We start from the raw sequence: 14822 nt of genomic DNA, 5'->3' as shown, positions 1-14822 counted from the left end.
CACTATTTCATTAAATCTATCATTCAGTCACACAGTGCCAGCTACCATCTCTCAGAGACTCCTCAGTTATAAATAACTCTTAAGTGTTATGACCACACACTTCAACGTAAAGAGGATTTAAAGAAGTCAGGAAAAAAAGACCAACAAAAAAACCCACCCAAAACTACATTTTGCCTTCAAAAGAAATTGAAGTAAACTCTGCTCTTCAAAAATGACAGAGTACATATGCATTTTCACAGAAATGGCACAAATCCCAATCCAGAATTTCCTTGCACTTAAAAATATTTTTTTGATTCAGAAAAGCTTTGTGTTCTCGAGTAGTTTTTAATTTTCAGTCATTTCAGAAATTCAAGAATACGCAATTACACTAGTACTTTCACAGGTTTTGTGAAGCATTCAGAAACAGGTTAGATCCTTGGATCTGCCCTCTATTTATTTCCATAAATACTGACAATTAGGTCAGTATTTATGGAAACCAAAAAGGTAAAGGTGGCGAATTTTAATTTTTCTCAATCCAGTACTATAGACTACTGTGAGAAATTGTGTTTGCAGGTAATGTCAAAATACAGAAACTCACATCTCCCAGTTTAAGGCAAGTGCCCAGACTGTGAATCACATCCTCAGCCAGATCAGAGTGGTCCGAGTCCCAAACCAAGCCAATGGTGATGATCTGTGGAGAATTCATCAGCACACGACGAATACGGATCTTTTCCCCACAGTTACTCTGAGGATTTAAATAAAACAAAGCATTTAATATAATCCTACTCTTATTATAATGTTAGGGCAAGGCATTAACAAGTATAAGTTTCAAAAGTACAGCTTCCAAAGAAGTGGTGGTGAAACACAGCAGATATAATATGCTCAGTGTCAAGATATGAGCTTCTTATGTCACAGATGAGAAGGGTTGTCAAGACTATCTGGTATTCACAAGTTTTAAAGTGTTGATTCTTCCTCATACAGCTGATAGTGATTAAAAGGTATAGTGCAAAAGTGGCTTATTTAAAAAAAAACATAAGCAAGCATACATGAAAGATCCCCAAAACATTCTTAGAAATTGGAGGGAAAGCTCACTTTCTTTTGATCACAACCTCAGATTAAAAATTATATTTACAGAGACTGACACTTTATATGACAGCGTCAGGAAAACGTTCAAGGTGCTGCTTTGCTGTTAAAATTGGGTGGCTGCTCTACAAGGTACCTCAAGCATCTCATCTTAGACAGGACAGTTAGGTCAGTATTCATATAAATATGAGAGCAGCAGCTGGAAGATCAGGAGAATAAGACACGCTTTACTAATCCACAGCAATTTTTCATTTCTTATTTCCTGTTGTGATTCCCTCTCCCATTTTTCCTTTCTAAATAACTACCAGTGCTTATTGACTGGCCAGCCTCCCCTCAATCTCTAGCCAGAGTATTTCTCAGAGATCAGCTTGCTTGTGAAGCTAAGACATTTCTCAGAGATCCTTCCAATTCATCACCTGTTGGAATTGGTGGGCATCTTTAAAGTATCATGAAAAAAATTCACCATCTGAATTAAGATATTATCACTGTAATTTTAGCAAACGGTGCATTTTTTTTTTTCTTGGCAGGGTGGGGGCAGGGCAACACCTATGACAAAGTCCCTTTGCAACACTCACTCCCCCCGTGGCAGGTCACAAAGGTACCTCTATAAGATTCTAGAAAAAAAAAAAAAAAACACACAAAAACATTTTCATACTGAGAATAGTTTCTCACCTCTACAGAGACCAGTTTCACAATTGGATATAATCATTTCAGACACTACAACCAGGGAAGAGATCATAAAGCATTTCTTCCCCACAGCAATCTAGAAAGTTAACCAGAATTTCAGTCCCAATTATCAATGAGACACAAAAATGAAAAATTCAAACACCAGAAAGAAACGAGCTCAACAACCAGGCAATGAAGACAGATTTTTTCACAGGTAGAGGACTGTGACATTTAAATGTAGATATGAGGTTTTAATATTAAGATGACTATATTCACATATATTTTGCAAGGGTCATTCAAAGTACAAGCATTCCCGTGGATTACCTCACAACAAACCTATCTTACTCTCAAAATTGTCTTCTTTGCTTCAGCTAGCTAACATCAGCATTTTCTGCAAGACAGAGGGAATACAGCATCCTGATAAAAAGCTTCCCTTGTATGACTTTTAGGCTACTATTAGTTAAGCCTTAATAGAAAATTTTCCCAAATAGGAAGAAGAGGGGCAACAAGTACTGGCAAGCAATTTTATCCAACCAATTATTTCACAGTTTACTTTGACAAAGAATGTCTTTCTATTAAATTTCCCATGCTTTGGTTATTAAATTAGCTTGACTCATATGAATCTTTTAAACAACAATACAATATCTTAATTTCTTTTACTCAGAAAAGTGAGTGACTATTTGCCAATATTCAAAAAAAAAGACAAAAATTATGTTTCAATGGAGACTAAAAGCGAATGTTTCAGAGTTCTAAGTTACAGAAAGTGGTGGGGATAAAATGGAAGTACTTACACTGCCCCCAGGGAACAAGCACACAAGACATTCCTGTTAGAGCCTGTATTGCTTCACTGATGACTGGTGAGGCTCCAACAGTAGCATTACATGAAGCAGCAATTATGCAGCTGTTTCCTGCCCTACCTACTAATCGATATGTAAAAAAGTCTGATGATAACTCTTCTTGCATACTTATCTAAAACCCTGGATCTGGACATACTTAAATTAAAAGAGAGAACAAGGTATCAAACTCTTGCTTTAAAAATCAAGCCCTTATGATTAAAAATATAAAAGAATCATCTTATATTTACATTAATTTTTTTAATTTTTCTTAACCCAAATGATACATGGACTTAATTCAGCTGAATTTTGTCAGACTTTTACTGCATTGCAGAACAGAATATTTTTAAGAATAGCAGCTTGTGACCATCAACTGGACACACGCAGTAATTTTTTTTTAAGTGGTTAAACACTAGTCATCATTCCCAACAACTATAGCCTACACTTTCTGATCAGTATCTCCCACAAACAACAAACCTCACTCAGAAAACCAAACCAATACTCCCTCAAAATTTTCTGCCTCTGGTGTAGCTCTTGCAGATACACTGTGTAGCCTATAAGCCCTTCACTGTCAGGATATTCTCTGGCAGTGGGAAGCAGCAGCCCTTTTCTCTTTCCCTCTGACCAACATTTTGTCTGTATGATACTGGTACAGCAGTTTGATCAACAGTTCAATTTATTCAAACTGAAAGGTAGTAACGAAGTTGAATAGAAGCTTATCTAGGCAAAACAACCCATCTTGTACACATGATTACAGTGACTGGTACCAAAAGTTCTGCTATCTGTGCCATAATATGGTAGTGCTGAAAAGATTCTACAAGAAATAAATAATTCTTTTCTCATGCTATTATTACAGATGAAGCACAGTACCCTCAACAGAAAGAACCACCAGAGAAACTGGGATGAACTGTGGGAACACTGTTTAAAAAGCCTAGCTAATCAAACCCACTGTCAACATGCAGAAATTTCCTATAAAAAGATTCAGCCTCCAAGTTCTTTGTCATTTCCATGTCTTTAGGTAAGATCCCAGAACTTTCATCATAGGAGGAAAGCAACGTGATTGCAGCTTCATGTAATGCTAACGCTGGAGTCCTCACCAACTCTCGTTGAAGCTGACCAGCAAATATATGACACATACTTCTAGCAGCCACACAGGCTCAAACAGGAATGGATTGTGTGGCCATCCCCCAGGGAGCAACGTAAGCATTTCCAATTTATTCACCCTCATCACCTTTTTTGTGGTTTCTAACTCTCTGAAACACTGATTTGTAGTTTCCATCCAAACACTACGTCTATTCTTGGTCTCACTACTTGTGCCTAGTCAAAGCAGCACTCAACATCTGTAGTTTTTCCCTTCCTCCATTGAATAACTTATAGGTACTGAATTCAAATCCAAAGAAAACTCTCTTATCTATCCTTTTTATCATTATGATGAACTAAACCTTGAAAATACTCCTGAGTTACAGGTACACATCAGTGTGACCTACTAAACCTCTTCTGCCCATTGTCCCCGCAAAAAGCAAAACTAAGGGTACTAACTGGACAGTTTCGCAGGTCTCCCATAGTGCTGGCGTTCTGTAGTAGCTCTCCAAACATATCTGGAGTGGGTTTCTCTCGTCTCTCCAGCATACAAATAGCCTGATTGCTTCAGTATATAGAAAGCAAGGAAAACAGAAGTTTAATAACGAAATAAAAACATAAGCCCACATTAAGTATATGTTTCACTTACATTTTATGAAAAGTTAAGAACCTTAAAATACCCAATACTTTTTATATTTAAAATTGTAGCACAGAAAAATCACATAATTATTAAGTGTGAATTACTACATCTTCCATGGTAATACTGCATAAAGAAATCAAGTAATACTTAAAACAGAAACAGTTTCTAGTGTGGCTTTAAATTTACATCTTAAAAGCAAGCATTTTGATAAATACTTGACGTCAAAACGAAATATTTGCTTCAGAATGCTTTCCTTCAGTAACCACAACCCTAGTAAAGCAGCACAGTAAAGCACATACTTAATAACAAAAGACAAAAAATAGTGTGATATCTAATTGATTTTGCTGTCCAATTTGAAAGAAAGATGACAATAAGTACCCAAGAGTACTAATGCTCAAAACATGTTCAAGTTTTAAATGGTTTAAGAGGTAAATAAATATATCACGGTTTATTGGTGTTTTTAAAATAATGTGTGACTTAAGATTTATTGAGATATTTCATATGAAATACTGAATACCATTTACATAATTATTTTCCTGTTTTTCTAATAAATAATATTCTGATACACAGTGTCCGCTGGTAACCTAAAGAAAAACTACAGCTCAATGGAACATCAGGTAAAAGACACAAGGGGGAATGCTTCACAATACTCCTGATACACTGGTGAAGTGGTAGCTTTTAACAGAGATCTGCATAAGAGCAGTCAGTTATTTTCAAGACAATTTTTTCGGGCTTTGTAACTACATGTCTCAAATGCAGGACAAGAAACAAAGAGAAGTCTTCATCCTAATCAAAATTTCAAGGCAGAAGCGAATAACAGACTCCTGCCTCAACCAGATTTAAGCAGCTTTTAACTGAGCGGCCACCTCCCAAAAGAAGAGATGACTTTTCTCCTCTAGCATTCACTCAAACGAACTACTACAGAGCAAGAGCTATTGCTCTGTGCACCATCTCCTTTAATGAAAGGTCATGGTGACCAAGCAAGTTCCCCAATACCTAGAAAAAGCAAGAGCTATATCCATCCAAGAAATAGGATTTGAGGAACTTCAGGCTGGTCAGTCTCGCTCCAGTACCTAAAGCGATGACAGACCAAATCCCGTTGGAAATCATCTCCAGGCATACGAAAGACAAGAAGGTAAGTCAGAGCAGATAAGAGTCTCCTATCATAACATCATGGGTTCTGTTAAGGAGGCGAGAGCAGCAAATATCATGTGGTCTCTAGCAAGGTTTCCAAGTCATCTACAGCTGCGAGGTGTGGACTCCACAGGTAGAATACAATGTGGACAAAAACCTAGCTGGACCTTCAGACTCAGAGGATCAAAACATAACCAGTAGTCAGTTAAGACTTGTGCTCCTCAGGGCTTAATACTGGGCCGATGCTATTTGACATGTTCATTAATAACCTGGATGATGAATCAGAATACACCCACATCAAGTTTACAGATGACACCAAACCAGATGAAGCAGTCAATATTCAGAAAGGGAGCCATTCAGAAGGATCTTGACAGGTTGGAGGAAGGAACTGACAGGAACCTCATGAAATTCAGTAAAGGAAAACATAAAGTCTTGCACCCGGGACAGAGCACAGTCAGTGCAGCAGTACTGCCTGGGCACTGAATGGCTGAGGAACAACATCACAGAAAGCTGGTAGGGAAGCTGGGCGCAAGCCAGACTCTTTGCAAAAGCAAACAGAGAAAGGGCAATAGGCAAAAGATGAAGAAAGGGAAATTCTGACTGGATACAATGAAAAAAAAAAATTACAACGAGTGGTTAAGCACTGGAACAGGAACAGGCAAGCTCAGAGAAGTCATGGAATTTCTGTCCTTGAATGTTTTCAAAACTCAGCTGCACAAAACCCCAAGCAGCTTGATCTAACTTTGATGTTAGCCCTGCTTTAAACAGGAGGATGGAGTAAAAGTCCAAAGGTTCCTTCCAGCATAAATTATTTTTTATTTTTCTTATCTTGCTTCTTAACTCACCTGCTCACATATTAAGGTCTTTCAAAATGTACATGAGTCCTTGACACTACAGTTGTCAGATTCAGAATAATAAACAAGTAGACGCACTGATCCATGCCTAAACCGATAGCTTCCGCTCCACTAAATCCTCATGTTCTTTATCACAGTTATCCAAGCTCCACCAACTTTGAATAAACCATGTTCTGGACATTTAATCTTGTGAAGGTAAAGATCAAACTGCAATATCTGCAGTATTAAAAAAAAAAAAAAAAAAAAAAAAAAGAGAAGTTCTCTTCCCTGTAAAAATCTCAACTCACCAGAGTGAGGTTGTGGAAATATAATGTACCATCTGAATGAAAGGTAACGGGTCAGAGGTGGCACCACAGCTGGTACAAACACACTAAAGAGAAAGAAAACATAATACATTGACAAGATTAAACAGGTATTTCCACAGCAACACTTCTGCTTATATCTTTTTTACCATGGCAATGCATGCCTTAGAAATGAAAATCTGAAACTTGAGAACTGGTGCTTTGTATAAAGCATGTATCATTACCTCACCTGTTCAAACAAAGTCATAGCAAACTTCTGATGGGAAACACAGTGTGGTGCAGTGCAAATATCTTCCTTTGTCTCATCTGCAATGTGGAAGTGAATTCGCATTAACAGGTTTTCCTAGCCAAAGAGAAAAGAAAAAGCAATAAAAGCATTACATCATTTCAAATGTAGACAAAAGTTAAAATATAGATCAAAAAAGCTCATCATACGCAATGTTATAAGCATTATTTACAGAGACAGAAGCCTCCCGCAAATTTTTGAAAGTTGCTTAGTAAACAAAGAAGTCGGCATTTCTTTGATATAAAAGAAAATGACTACCATTTCTGATTTGAAATGTTATGTCAAGTAATCATCTATTTTAAATTTACAAGAACAGCTAAAGATTCTGTCACTGATTATTCTCAAGTATCAATGGATGTGACCAAACATAAGCGGGATAGCAGCTCTGCAGTTTTAAAATCACTGGGTTGCCACTAACTTCTCCTCATCAACACAAAGTAACCCAAATAAATTTCTATATTCCACAAGGGCTTTGAAATATGGCAAAACAGCTACAAAAGGGGAGAACTAATAAACAGAGAGGTAGACCAAATTCTGCATGAAACAAAAGCACTGAACACTTTCTAGGTATTATTTCACACAACTCCATCTCTTTTCAAGTTCCCAGGAGTTCTTGTCCTAAGACTTCCTCTCCTCCCACAGTTGCCGGCATTAAGCTGGGAGTGCCAGAAGTCTACTGACACCACTTCCAGCACCACCCTTCTATCACTATGAGATGCCTGGATGGTTTATAGGCCTGCAATAAGCAGGTCAAGACTGATTATTAGGCAAAACAGCTCTGACCCCGTACAATTTCCCTTGAACTTTAGAATCTAAGCTCTTCTGCCATTTACATTAAATCTCTGCCCTCAGGGCTGAAAAGGTTAACTAAGTGAAAAGCTATGGAATTATCTTTGCCTTAAAGCTTAACCTCAAAAGGAACTTGTACCCATTTTAACTGTCCTTGTGCCCCTATGGTTAACCTAACAAGCCTGCTTGTGGGGACTCCCACAATAGTATTAGATGGGCCATTTAGATTAGCTTTCTCAAGGAAGAAACTAAATCAAAAGTTCCCGTGTTCTACACCCTACAGAACTCTGTTCAAGTGCTGGACTGCATACAAAGATTTGACATAACTGTGCTCACAGGAGCTCCTGTGTGGGCCGATGTAATTTATTTCACTTTGAGGCTTTATTGATATGATCTACGTCCATTTTAAGAAAGCTTATTAAACTATACTATTTTGCTATATTAGTATTCTACAAACACATACTTTGGGTTATCATAAGCCCCTTACCAGTCCACTTAGTTTAGGAGAAGAACCACAATAGGTATATGCATTTACCCTATTTCTGTGATCTCTTACAGTGCAAGTCTACAATTAGGTAGGTATAGGAAATCAAAGATTTAACATATAGGAAGGACTCCACTCTGATAAGTGCTTTACCTAAGAGAAGTTTTACCTTGCAGTAGTAAATCCAGTATGTTTGTAATTTGGTTAAGAATTAACATCTTTGTTAACAACCAAGTAGGATACAAACACACTTGGGCCACCCTACAGACACCATCATTTCCAAAGAGGGCAGCAGCCAACAAGTCAGCAAGACAAAAATACCTCCTTGTTAAATTAAAGAAATTTAGGAGACTGAAGAAGGAAAAGAAGGAAATGTGGATAAAAATAAAATCTTAACATAATGTATGCTGAGAAAGAGTTTGAGTATAACAATAAAGCAGGTGGGTAAACCTAGGGATACAAGATTCATGTAAAAGCCATCTCCCAAACACACTGGTGAGATAACCAGATTTAAAAAAAAAAAATTGTCAGATGGATTACAAATACAGCAACAGAAATATCTGGAGATGATCCGTTTTACTGTTGCTTACCTCACTTACAAACATAGACAGCTGTGTTGGGTTGTGTTTGGTTTATTTATGTGTTTTTACTTTCCTTTAACTAGAGTTTGTGAAAACAATTTCAGAATAACTAGCAAACAAAATGTCCTTTCACTCTTTTGAGGTGATCCTTAAAATCCTAAAAAGAATCCTGGATCATTCTTGCAGTGCAATTTTTTTTCATAATTCATATTCAAGAAACACTTGAGATTGCAAGAATTACATATGCAAAAGTAACTGTAAAAATGGATAACATTGATGTTTCCATTTAAAAATTATTAGTGATGACCCTCAAACCAAATACTGGTTCCCCAATGGATCACTTCAAGATCAGGGATCTCTCTGTGGGCTTTTTGAGGCCACACATGCAAGGTCTCCTGGAATCTGGGGAGAAATGAAAAACAAACAAACAACAAGATTGTGTAGTGGGGGTTCCCATCTATGCCTGTCAAACCATCTTTCAGTTACACTCACAAAACATTCAGCAGCATCATCCATGATGCCCAGCTGGAAGCGTTGCTCATCCTGAAATGTCTTTGCAAGAGCAGTGCGCAGGGCATCAGAAGGCAGTACCTTCTCACTGCTACATTGAAACTGGTTGAAGATACTCTAGCAAGAAAACAAAAAGATAGTTAAGTTACTGTATTTTCAAAACATTGCTCAAGGTATCTGAAAAAAACCAACAAACCTTTAACTCACTTTGACCAAACAACACACAGATATTTGTATTGTACAGGGACCGCATGAGAAAATCCTAAAAGTTCCTCCTTTGAAATCATATCCACCTTTGTGTATTCCTTCCTTTCCTTTCACACATACAAGGGAGGGTGGGGAGCTTATGGGTAAGTTTCCTTCAGTGTCAGTCCCCCTCGGATCTTACTGCAAATTTGATTCCTGAAGCAAATACAATGGACACCAAAACCTCCACACTACTTCTTCCTATTTCTCCCTCTCCAGTTCACTTTTTCACTCCCACCTTGGTAGCTTTCCTCTTATATGTGCCACCTTCTTTCCTCTTTCAAACAACTCTTTCTGAACATCTTAGCCCTTAAACAGCCACAATCTGCTGCCTGCACCCTAAGGAATTTACCTTCCAGGAATTCTAAGAAGTACGTAAGAATTAGATTATTTTTGGGTTAGCATGCAGGAGGGAAAAGGCACAACATGAGCAGCAGTTCCTATGTATGGCCATAAACCCGCATTTTCATAACTGTAACTCACAGGTCATCTGGGTAATCATTTGCAAGGACAAGTACTTCTACAAAGAGGCATTATTGTTGCAAGTGTGGGTTATATGCACGAAAGTTCAGTATATATTCCCAACTGACTAAAAACCTGCTTTTATTTTGTGTGTGTGTGTATATGCGAGATATCCAAAAGATCTTCTGAACAGTTACTTAACTTTCATTGTGCCCTCCTACAAAAACAGGATCACAATTCTGTATGCAAGATCCTCAGTTTAAGTAGAAACTTCTAGCCCTTATTTTCATACAAGACCATTCTGTCTTCATCACCACTCCGCTCTACTTTCTACCTCCATCCGCGTCAATCTCAAAATTCTGCTTGTCCTTTCCTGTAAAACTTTCCTCACAATTTCCCTAAAGATTGCAGAAAGCTCCATTCTTACTGGAAGAGAAAAAAAGGATTATCTTCAATCTTGCACCACTTGGCTTTTCTGCCTTCTGAATTTAGTCAAACAAGGAGAAAGCCAGCTTCAAACTAGTTTGCCAGTTTGGTTTTCTTTCAAATCTATAGCGAGAATCTGTAGTGACGTTGATTTATGTATTACTTTCTCCCTTTATTACAGAAAGCTTCTCCCCACTATACTCAGGATCTATGTTAATTGGAAATAAAAAAGCTGAATCTCTCTCTCCTTTAACTATTCATGTTTGCTTCTTATTAGGAAGCAAGCAGGTAAACTGGGAGAAGGTTTGCCAAACTGTACAATCTCGGCTGCTTTGAAGAAGCTGAAAGAGTGCAGAAGACAGCTGTCACTGCACAGCCGGCAAACCAACCTCCATGCCCCTGCCTTTTCTGGCCATAGGAACAGTACAATTTATAGTGTTGACATATTATCTAATACAGATGTTAAAGACCCATCTCTCTTTACGGCTATTTTTATTTTGGTAGTCCTTATGGTGCTCATTCATGGGTAAAGGCCCACTGTGCTGAATCCCATAGCTCTTCCAATATTGCCTTTATTAGGGTATCAATGAACTATGAGGAAAGAGAAGGCTGTGAGGCAGTAAGTCTCACACTTCGTGAATTACACACAATACCTCTCCTCAGTTCCCTTCTACATATACATATATAAAAATTGGAAGAATGACAAAGTCTCTGTACTTAACAACCTTGATTCCCATTTCTGTCACTCTGATAACAGAGCAAGTTTCATGTTTCATTAGTAAATTTTCTCATTTCACTGGACCTCAGAAAAAATAAAAGGGCAATAAATCATAATTCCATCCTGCTTCAGCACTTTATATTAAATAATTTAAGAGCACTCAAAAATATTCACAACTGTGCTTTAGAAATGTGTGTATTCTGGTTATCATCAATCTCACGTCATAGATCTGGAAGTTGAGGCACTCGCATAATGACTGGCAGGCAACCTCACTGCAGGGAACTGATGGACAGGACGTGATTGTGATTTACTTCAATGACAGCTCTGAAATGGCTCTGCACTCTTGGTGGGGAGGAGAGAATCAATGCAGGCTCCAAACTAGGTAAAAGCAGAAGCAAGCAAGCAATCCAAACCTCATATTTTAAATTTCCATCTTTAAAAAAAAAAAAAGAGTATGCTTTACTTTTACTCATAACATACCTACTAGTTAACATAAAGAGATCCAGTAAGGAAAAAGTGATCCTGATGATTATAAGCAAATGTTTTTCCACAAGATCCTGCATTTTAATTTTTTTTGCATCACAAAATAATTAGAGCCTTCACAATTAAAACCAAAAAAACCTTTCATTAAACAGCAGAAAACTGAAATTTGTTACCACAACCACAGAAGTAATTAATTAATATCAAAGAATTCTGTGAAGAACTCTAGTATGTAAAAGTCAAGGATTAAAATATCCCAATATTATATAGAAGAATGATTTCTAAAATTTGTAGTGACATAGTACACAACGGTACAGTCTTATTTACATTATGAGGAAAAATCTTATCATGTCATTGCACAGTGCAGTTTAGAGCACACTGGAACACAGCGCCTACAGGAAGTCCCAAAAGCATCTCAAATGGGGTCAAAAGTACTTTAAACACAGGGGGTTTTGGTTTTCACTGAGTTTTGGTCAGGGTTTTTGAGGTGGGGGTTAGGGTGTTTTTTTCTGGGGGGGAGGTGGGGTTGTTTCCCTTTTTCCTTATTTTCAAGATAGGTTCTTTGCTCGCCTTCAGAACAGGTCTTTCTTGTCCCTCAGCCTTAGATGGACAGGTGTGGCATTTCCTGCAGTTTCACCACTTTAAGTTATCTAAGTCAGATCTCTCTCCTTCATTGCAGGTCTTGCCCTTGAGTGATACTGTTAATCACTAACGTATTTGTTCTATATACAGGTCCAGGCCAGACCAGGAAAGCCCTGCTGATTCTGCCCCAGGAAGTTTTCATGACACCTTTTCTACAAGTGCTTCTGGAACTTAATGAGAACTTTACATATGAAACATTTAAACTTTGTTGTTCTCTCTCAAAAACTTCTTTACCTGAATTTGAAGATAGTGAAAATCCCATTAGAGTATGCACCACACTGACAATCTCTCTGAATGAGCACATTCCAACACAAATGAGCGTTTCCCTAACAGCAGCAACAATATGAAAAGACACTGCTAAAAGCTTCATGAACAAGGTAAGTCTCTCCTATCTTACCAGTTTTCAGTAATTAAAATCAAGGATGCAGAACAAAAAAAACCCCACCAAAACACAACATATATTAGCTTAACATAAAACCTGAGCAATTACTAATATTGAATTAGCAGCAGTACTTTGAATTCTACACTGATGACCTATTCTTGGCATGTCAGTAAGTCTTACAAGCCAAGACAGAGAACAGCATGAGCAAGGGATTTTTCAGACATGAAGTATGCCTTCTGGTTACACTGCATTCCTGAGGTCTATATGAAAAGGAAGCCCATATTCTTCCATATCCCCTTCCCTACAGATCTTCAAAGGTCTGGAAAGAGTGGCAGAGACAGCAGAATCAGGAAGCACAAACATTCTTTAAGAGGAATAAATGGCCAAAGTCCCCCCAGTTGCAGCTAGTACTTCCCCAAGTACTAAGTCAAGATCGACTACAATTACATAGTTGATCTTTCACCAGCTGGCTCTCAGGGGCATCCAAATGTGGAAATTCCTTAACCATCCCAGGCAATCTACTGTAGGGCCTCACTTGGCTTATTACCATTCAGAAGGTTTTTTTCCTAGTTTTGTAACTGGAAGCTTTGTGTCCTTTCTACTACAGCTCTGGGCTTTTGACATACAAAAGGCTTGCGGAGTCAGTGGTCTCCCAAAATAATCTCCTCCAGTCTGGGAAGTGTGGGCAATCAACATAACTTTCTAAAGCTTCAAAAGAAAACAACCTAAGGTTTCAGACCAGGAATCTTTATCATACAACTATTCAAGTTAAAAGCTGGCTTTCTATTTCAGAATGCTAAAATTCACGTCCATGATCATAAATAGAGTTGTTCTTCAATTGGTTAGAGAATAAAGATAGTAAGTATTTTTTGAAGTAATTCATGGGATTGACATTTTAGAGTTCTTTTAAGCTTTAAAGATTTGGAAAACTGAAATATCTGTGAATCTGCTCCAAATTATCAGTGTTTGGAATCCATTTTCTCCCTAGGAAAAAAGTACTCAATTTATTTGGGGTAAACTGACATCTGCAATGTGTGTCTAACCACACCGATGAAACAAACCCCAGACTTGATATACATGCACATATGATTTTTTAATCAAGCATGTAGAAGCAGGCTGGCATAAGAATAAATTGATGGCTGAAGACAAGAGGCAACAGTTACTTAATCAGATCAGTGTCCACGCACTGTAAATTCAAGTTCTGTCCTTGGCAGCTTTCTGAGAACTATTTATTCTCTTCCAGCATTGTGCAGAAGTTCCTTCTGGGTGGGGATATTGCTGCAGCTCTAGTGGCATGGTATTTATTTCAAAGAACAAAACAATGTTCCCCCCAAATGCTTTAGTATTCCCCACATGAACAGTTTCTGCCTTTTAGCAAAAGTTGCTAATATTAACATGGCCAATCCTCATCCTTCTCTCACCACCCTTCATATCAATATTATTCTTGCTGTCGCTCACTTCTGACAGTATTTTTTATTTTTTTTTTTTAAAACTTTCTCTCCATTTCAATAGCATACCTTCTTTCTGCATTCCATTCAAGGGACTTCTTTTTCTTGTCTACAGTACATAACCTCTCATCCAAAACACCACACTCTTCTCCTGATGCAGCCTCTAACGCAGTACAACAACCTGTTTCAATAAAAATTCTGGCTGCTAAAATCACTTCTCTCATGCAACTGCATCAGCCTCCACTCACAGTGTTTCTACTAGCTCACTTTCTTCCCCACATTTCCTCATTTTATATTCACCTTCAAGCGTGCAAATGATCCTGGCTCTATTTGGTTTTGTGTCTTTGGATCTCTTTCCAGACCTCCAAGTCCGATAACAATCAACCCAGATTTCCATTACTCCTTTCTTTTACAATCTCTCTTCCGTTTTTACTCACGCTGCACCCCAAAGGTCCCTAATATGGACTGTACAGTCAGGCATCCTGGCTACTACCAAAATCAAATAAAAAAATATACTTTCTGTGAGCTTTGTTTAGGAGGGCGTCAGGAAAAGAAATCCAAATCAAAGAGCGTCCACATCAACTAGGTGACAATTTATTAACTGCTTGATCAAGATCAAAAGAGGCAGTCATTATTTGGAAGCTTCAATAACGAGTTTATTAACTCAGGAACAAGTTTATTTGTCAGGCAGTTAACCGCAAGTGCCCATTGAAAAAAAAAGTTTAAACAACGAAAGTAATTATTTTCTATAGTTTTACTACTGTTTTACCCTAAAATACTATCCTGATTTGGAAAAA

General features: G+C 37.8%; 1 protein-coding gene across 4 annotated transcripts in view; it reads right to left on the bottom strand.

Moving 5' to 3' along the window:
• USP54 (ubiquitin specific peptidase 54) overlaps positions 1 to 14822 on the bottom strand; it is a 103356-nt gene that overhangs the window by 30176 nt on the left and 58358 nt on the right. For all 4 annotated transcript variants that reach the window (XM_054205970.1, XM_054205971.1, XM_054205972.1 and 1 more), the window contains exons 4-8: positions 9204 to 9338; positions 6801 to 6914; positions 6557 to 6639; positions 4101 to 4206; positions 578 to 724 (exon numbers count right to left, since the gene is read on the bottom strand). In XM_054205970.1, the coding sequence (XP_054061945.1) occupies positions 578 to 724; positions 4101 to 4206; positions 6557 to 6639; positions 6801 to 6914; positions 9204 to 9338 (585 nt within the window). The remainder of the gene's footprint in view (positions 1 to 577; positions 725 to 4100; positions 4207 to 6556; positions 6640 to 6800; positions 6915 to 9203; positions 9339 to 14822) is intronic.

The sequence above is a fragment of the Rissa tridactyla genome, chromosome 6 (genome assembly GCF_028500815.1).
Source record: "Rissa tridactyla isolate bRisTri1 chromosome 6, bRisTri1.patW.cur.20221130, whole genome shotgun sequence".
Lineage (NCBI taxonomy): Eukaryota > Metazoa > Chordata > Aves > Charadriiformes > Laridae > Rissa > Rissa tridactyla.
This window is presented reverse-complemented; position numbering and strand designations above follow the sequence as displayed.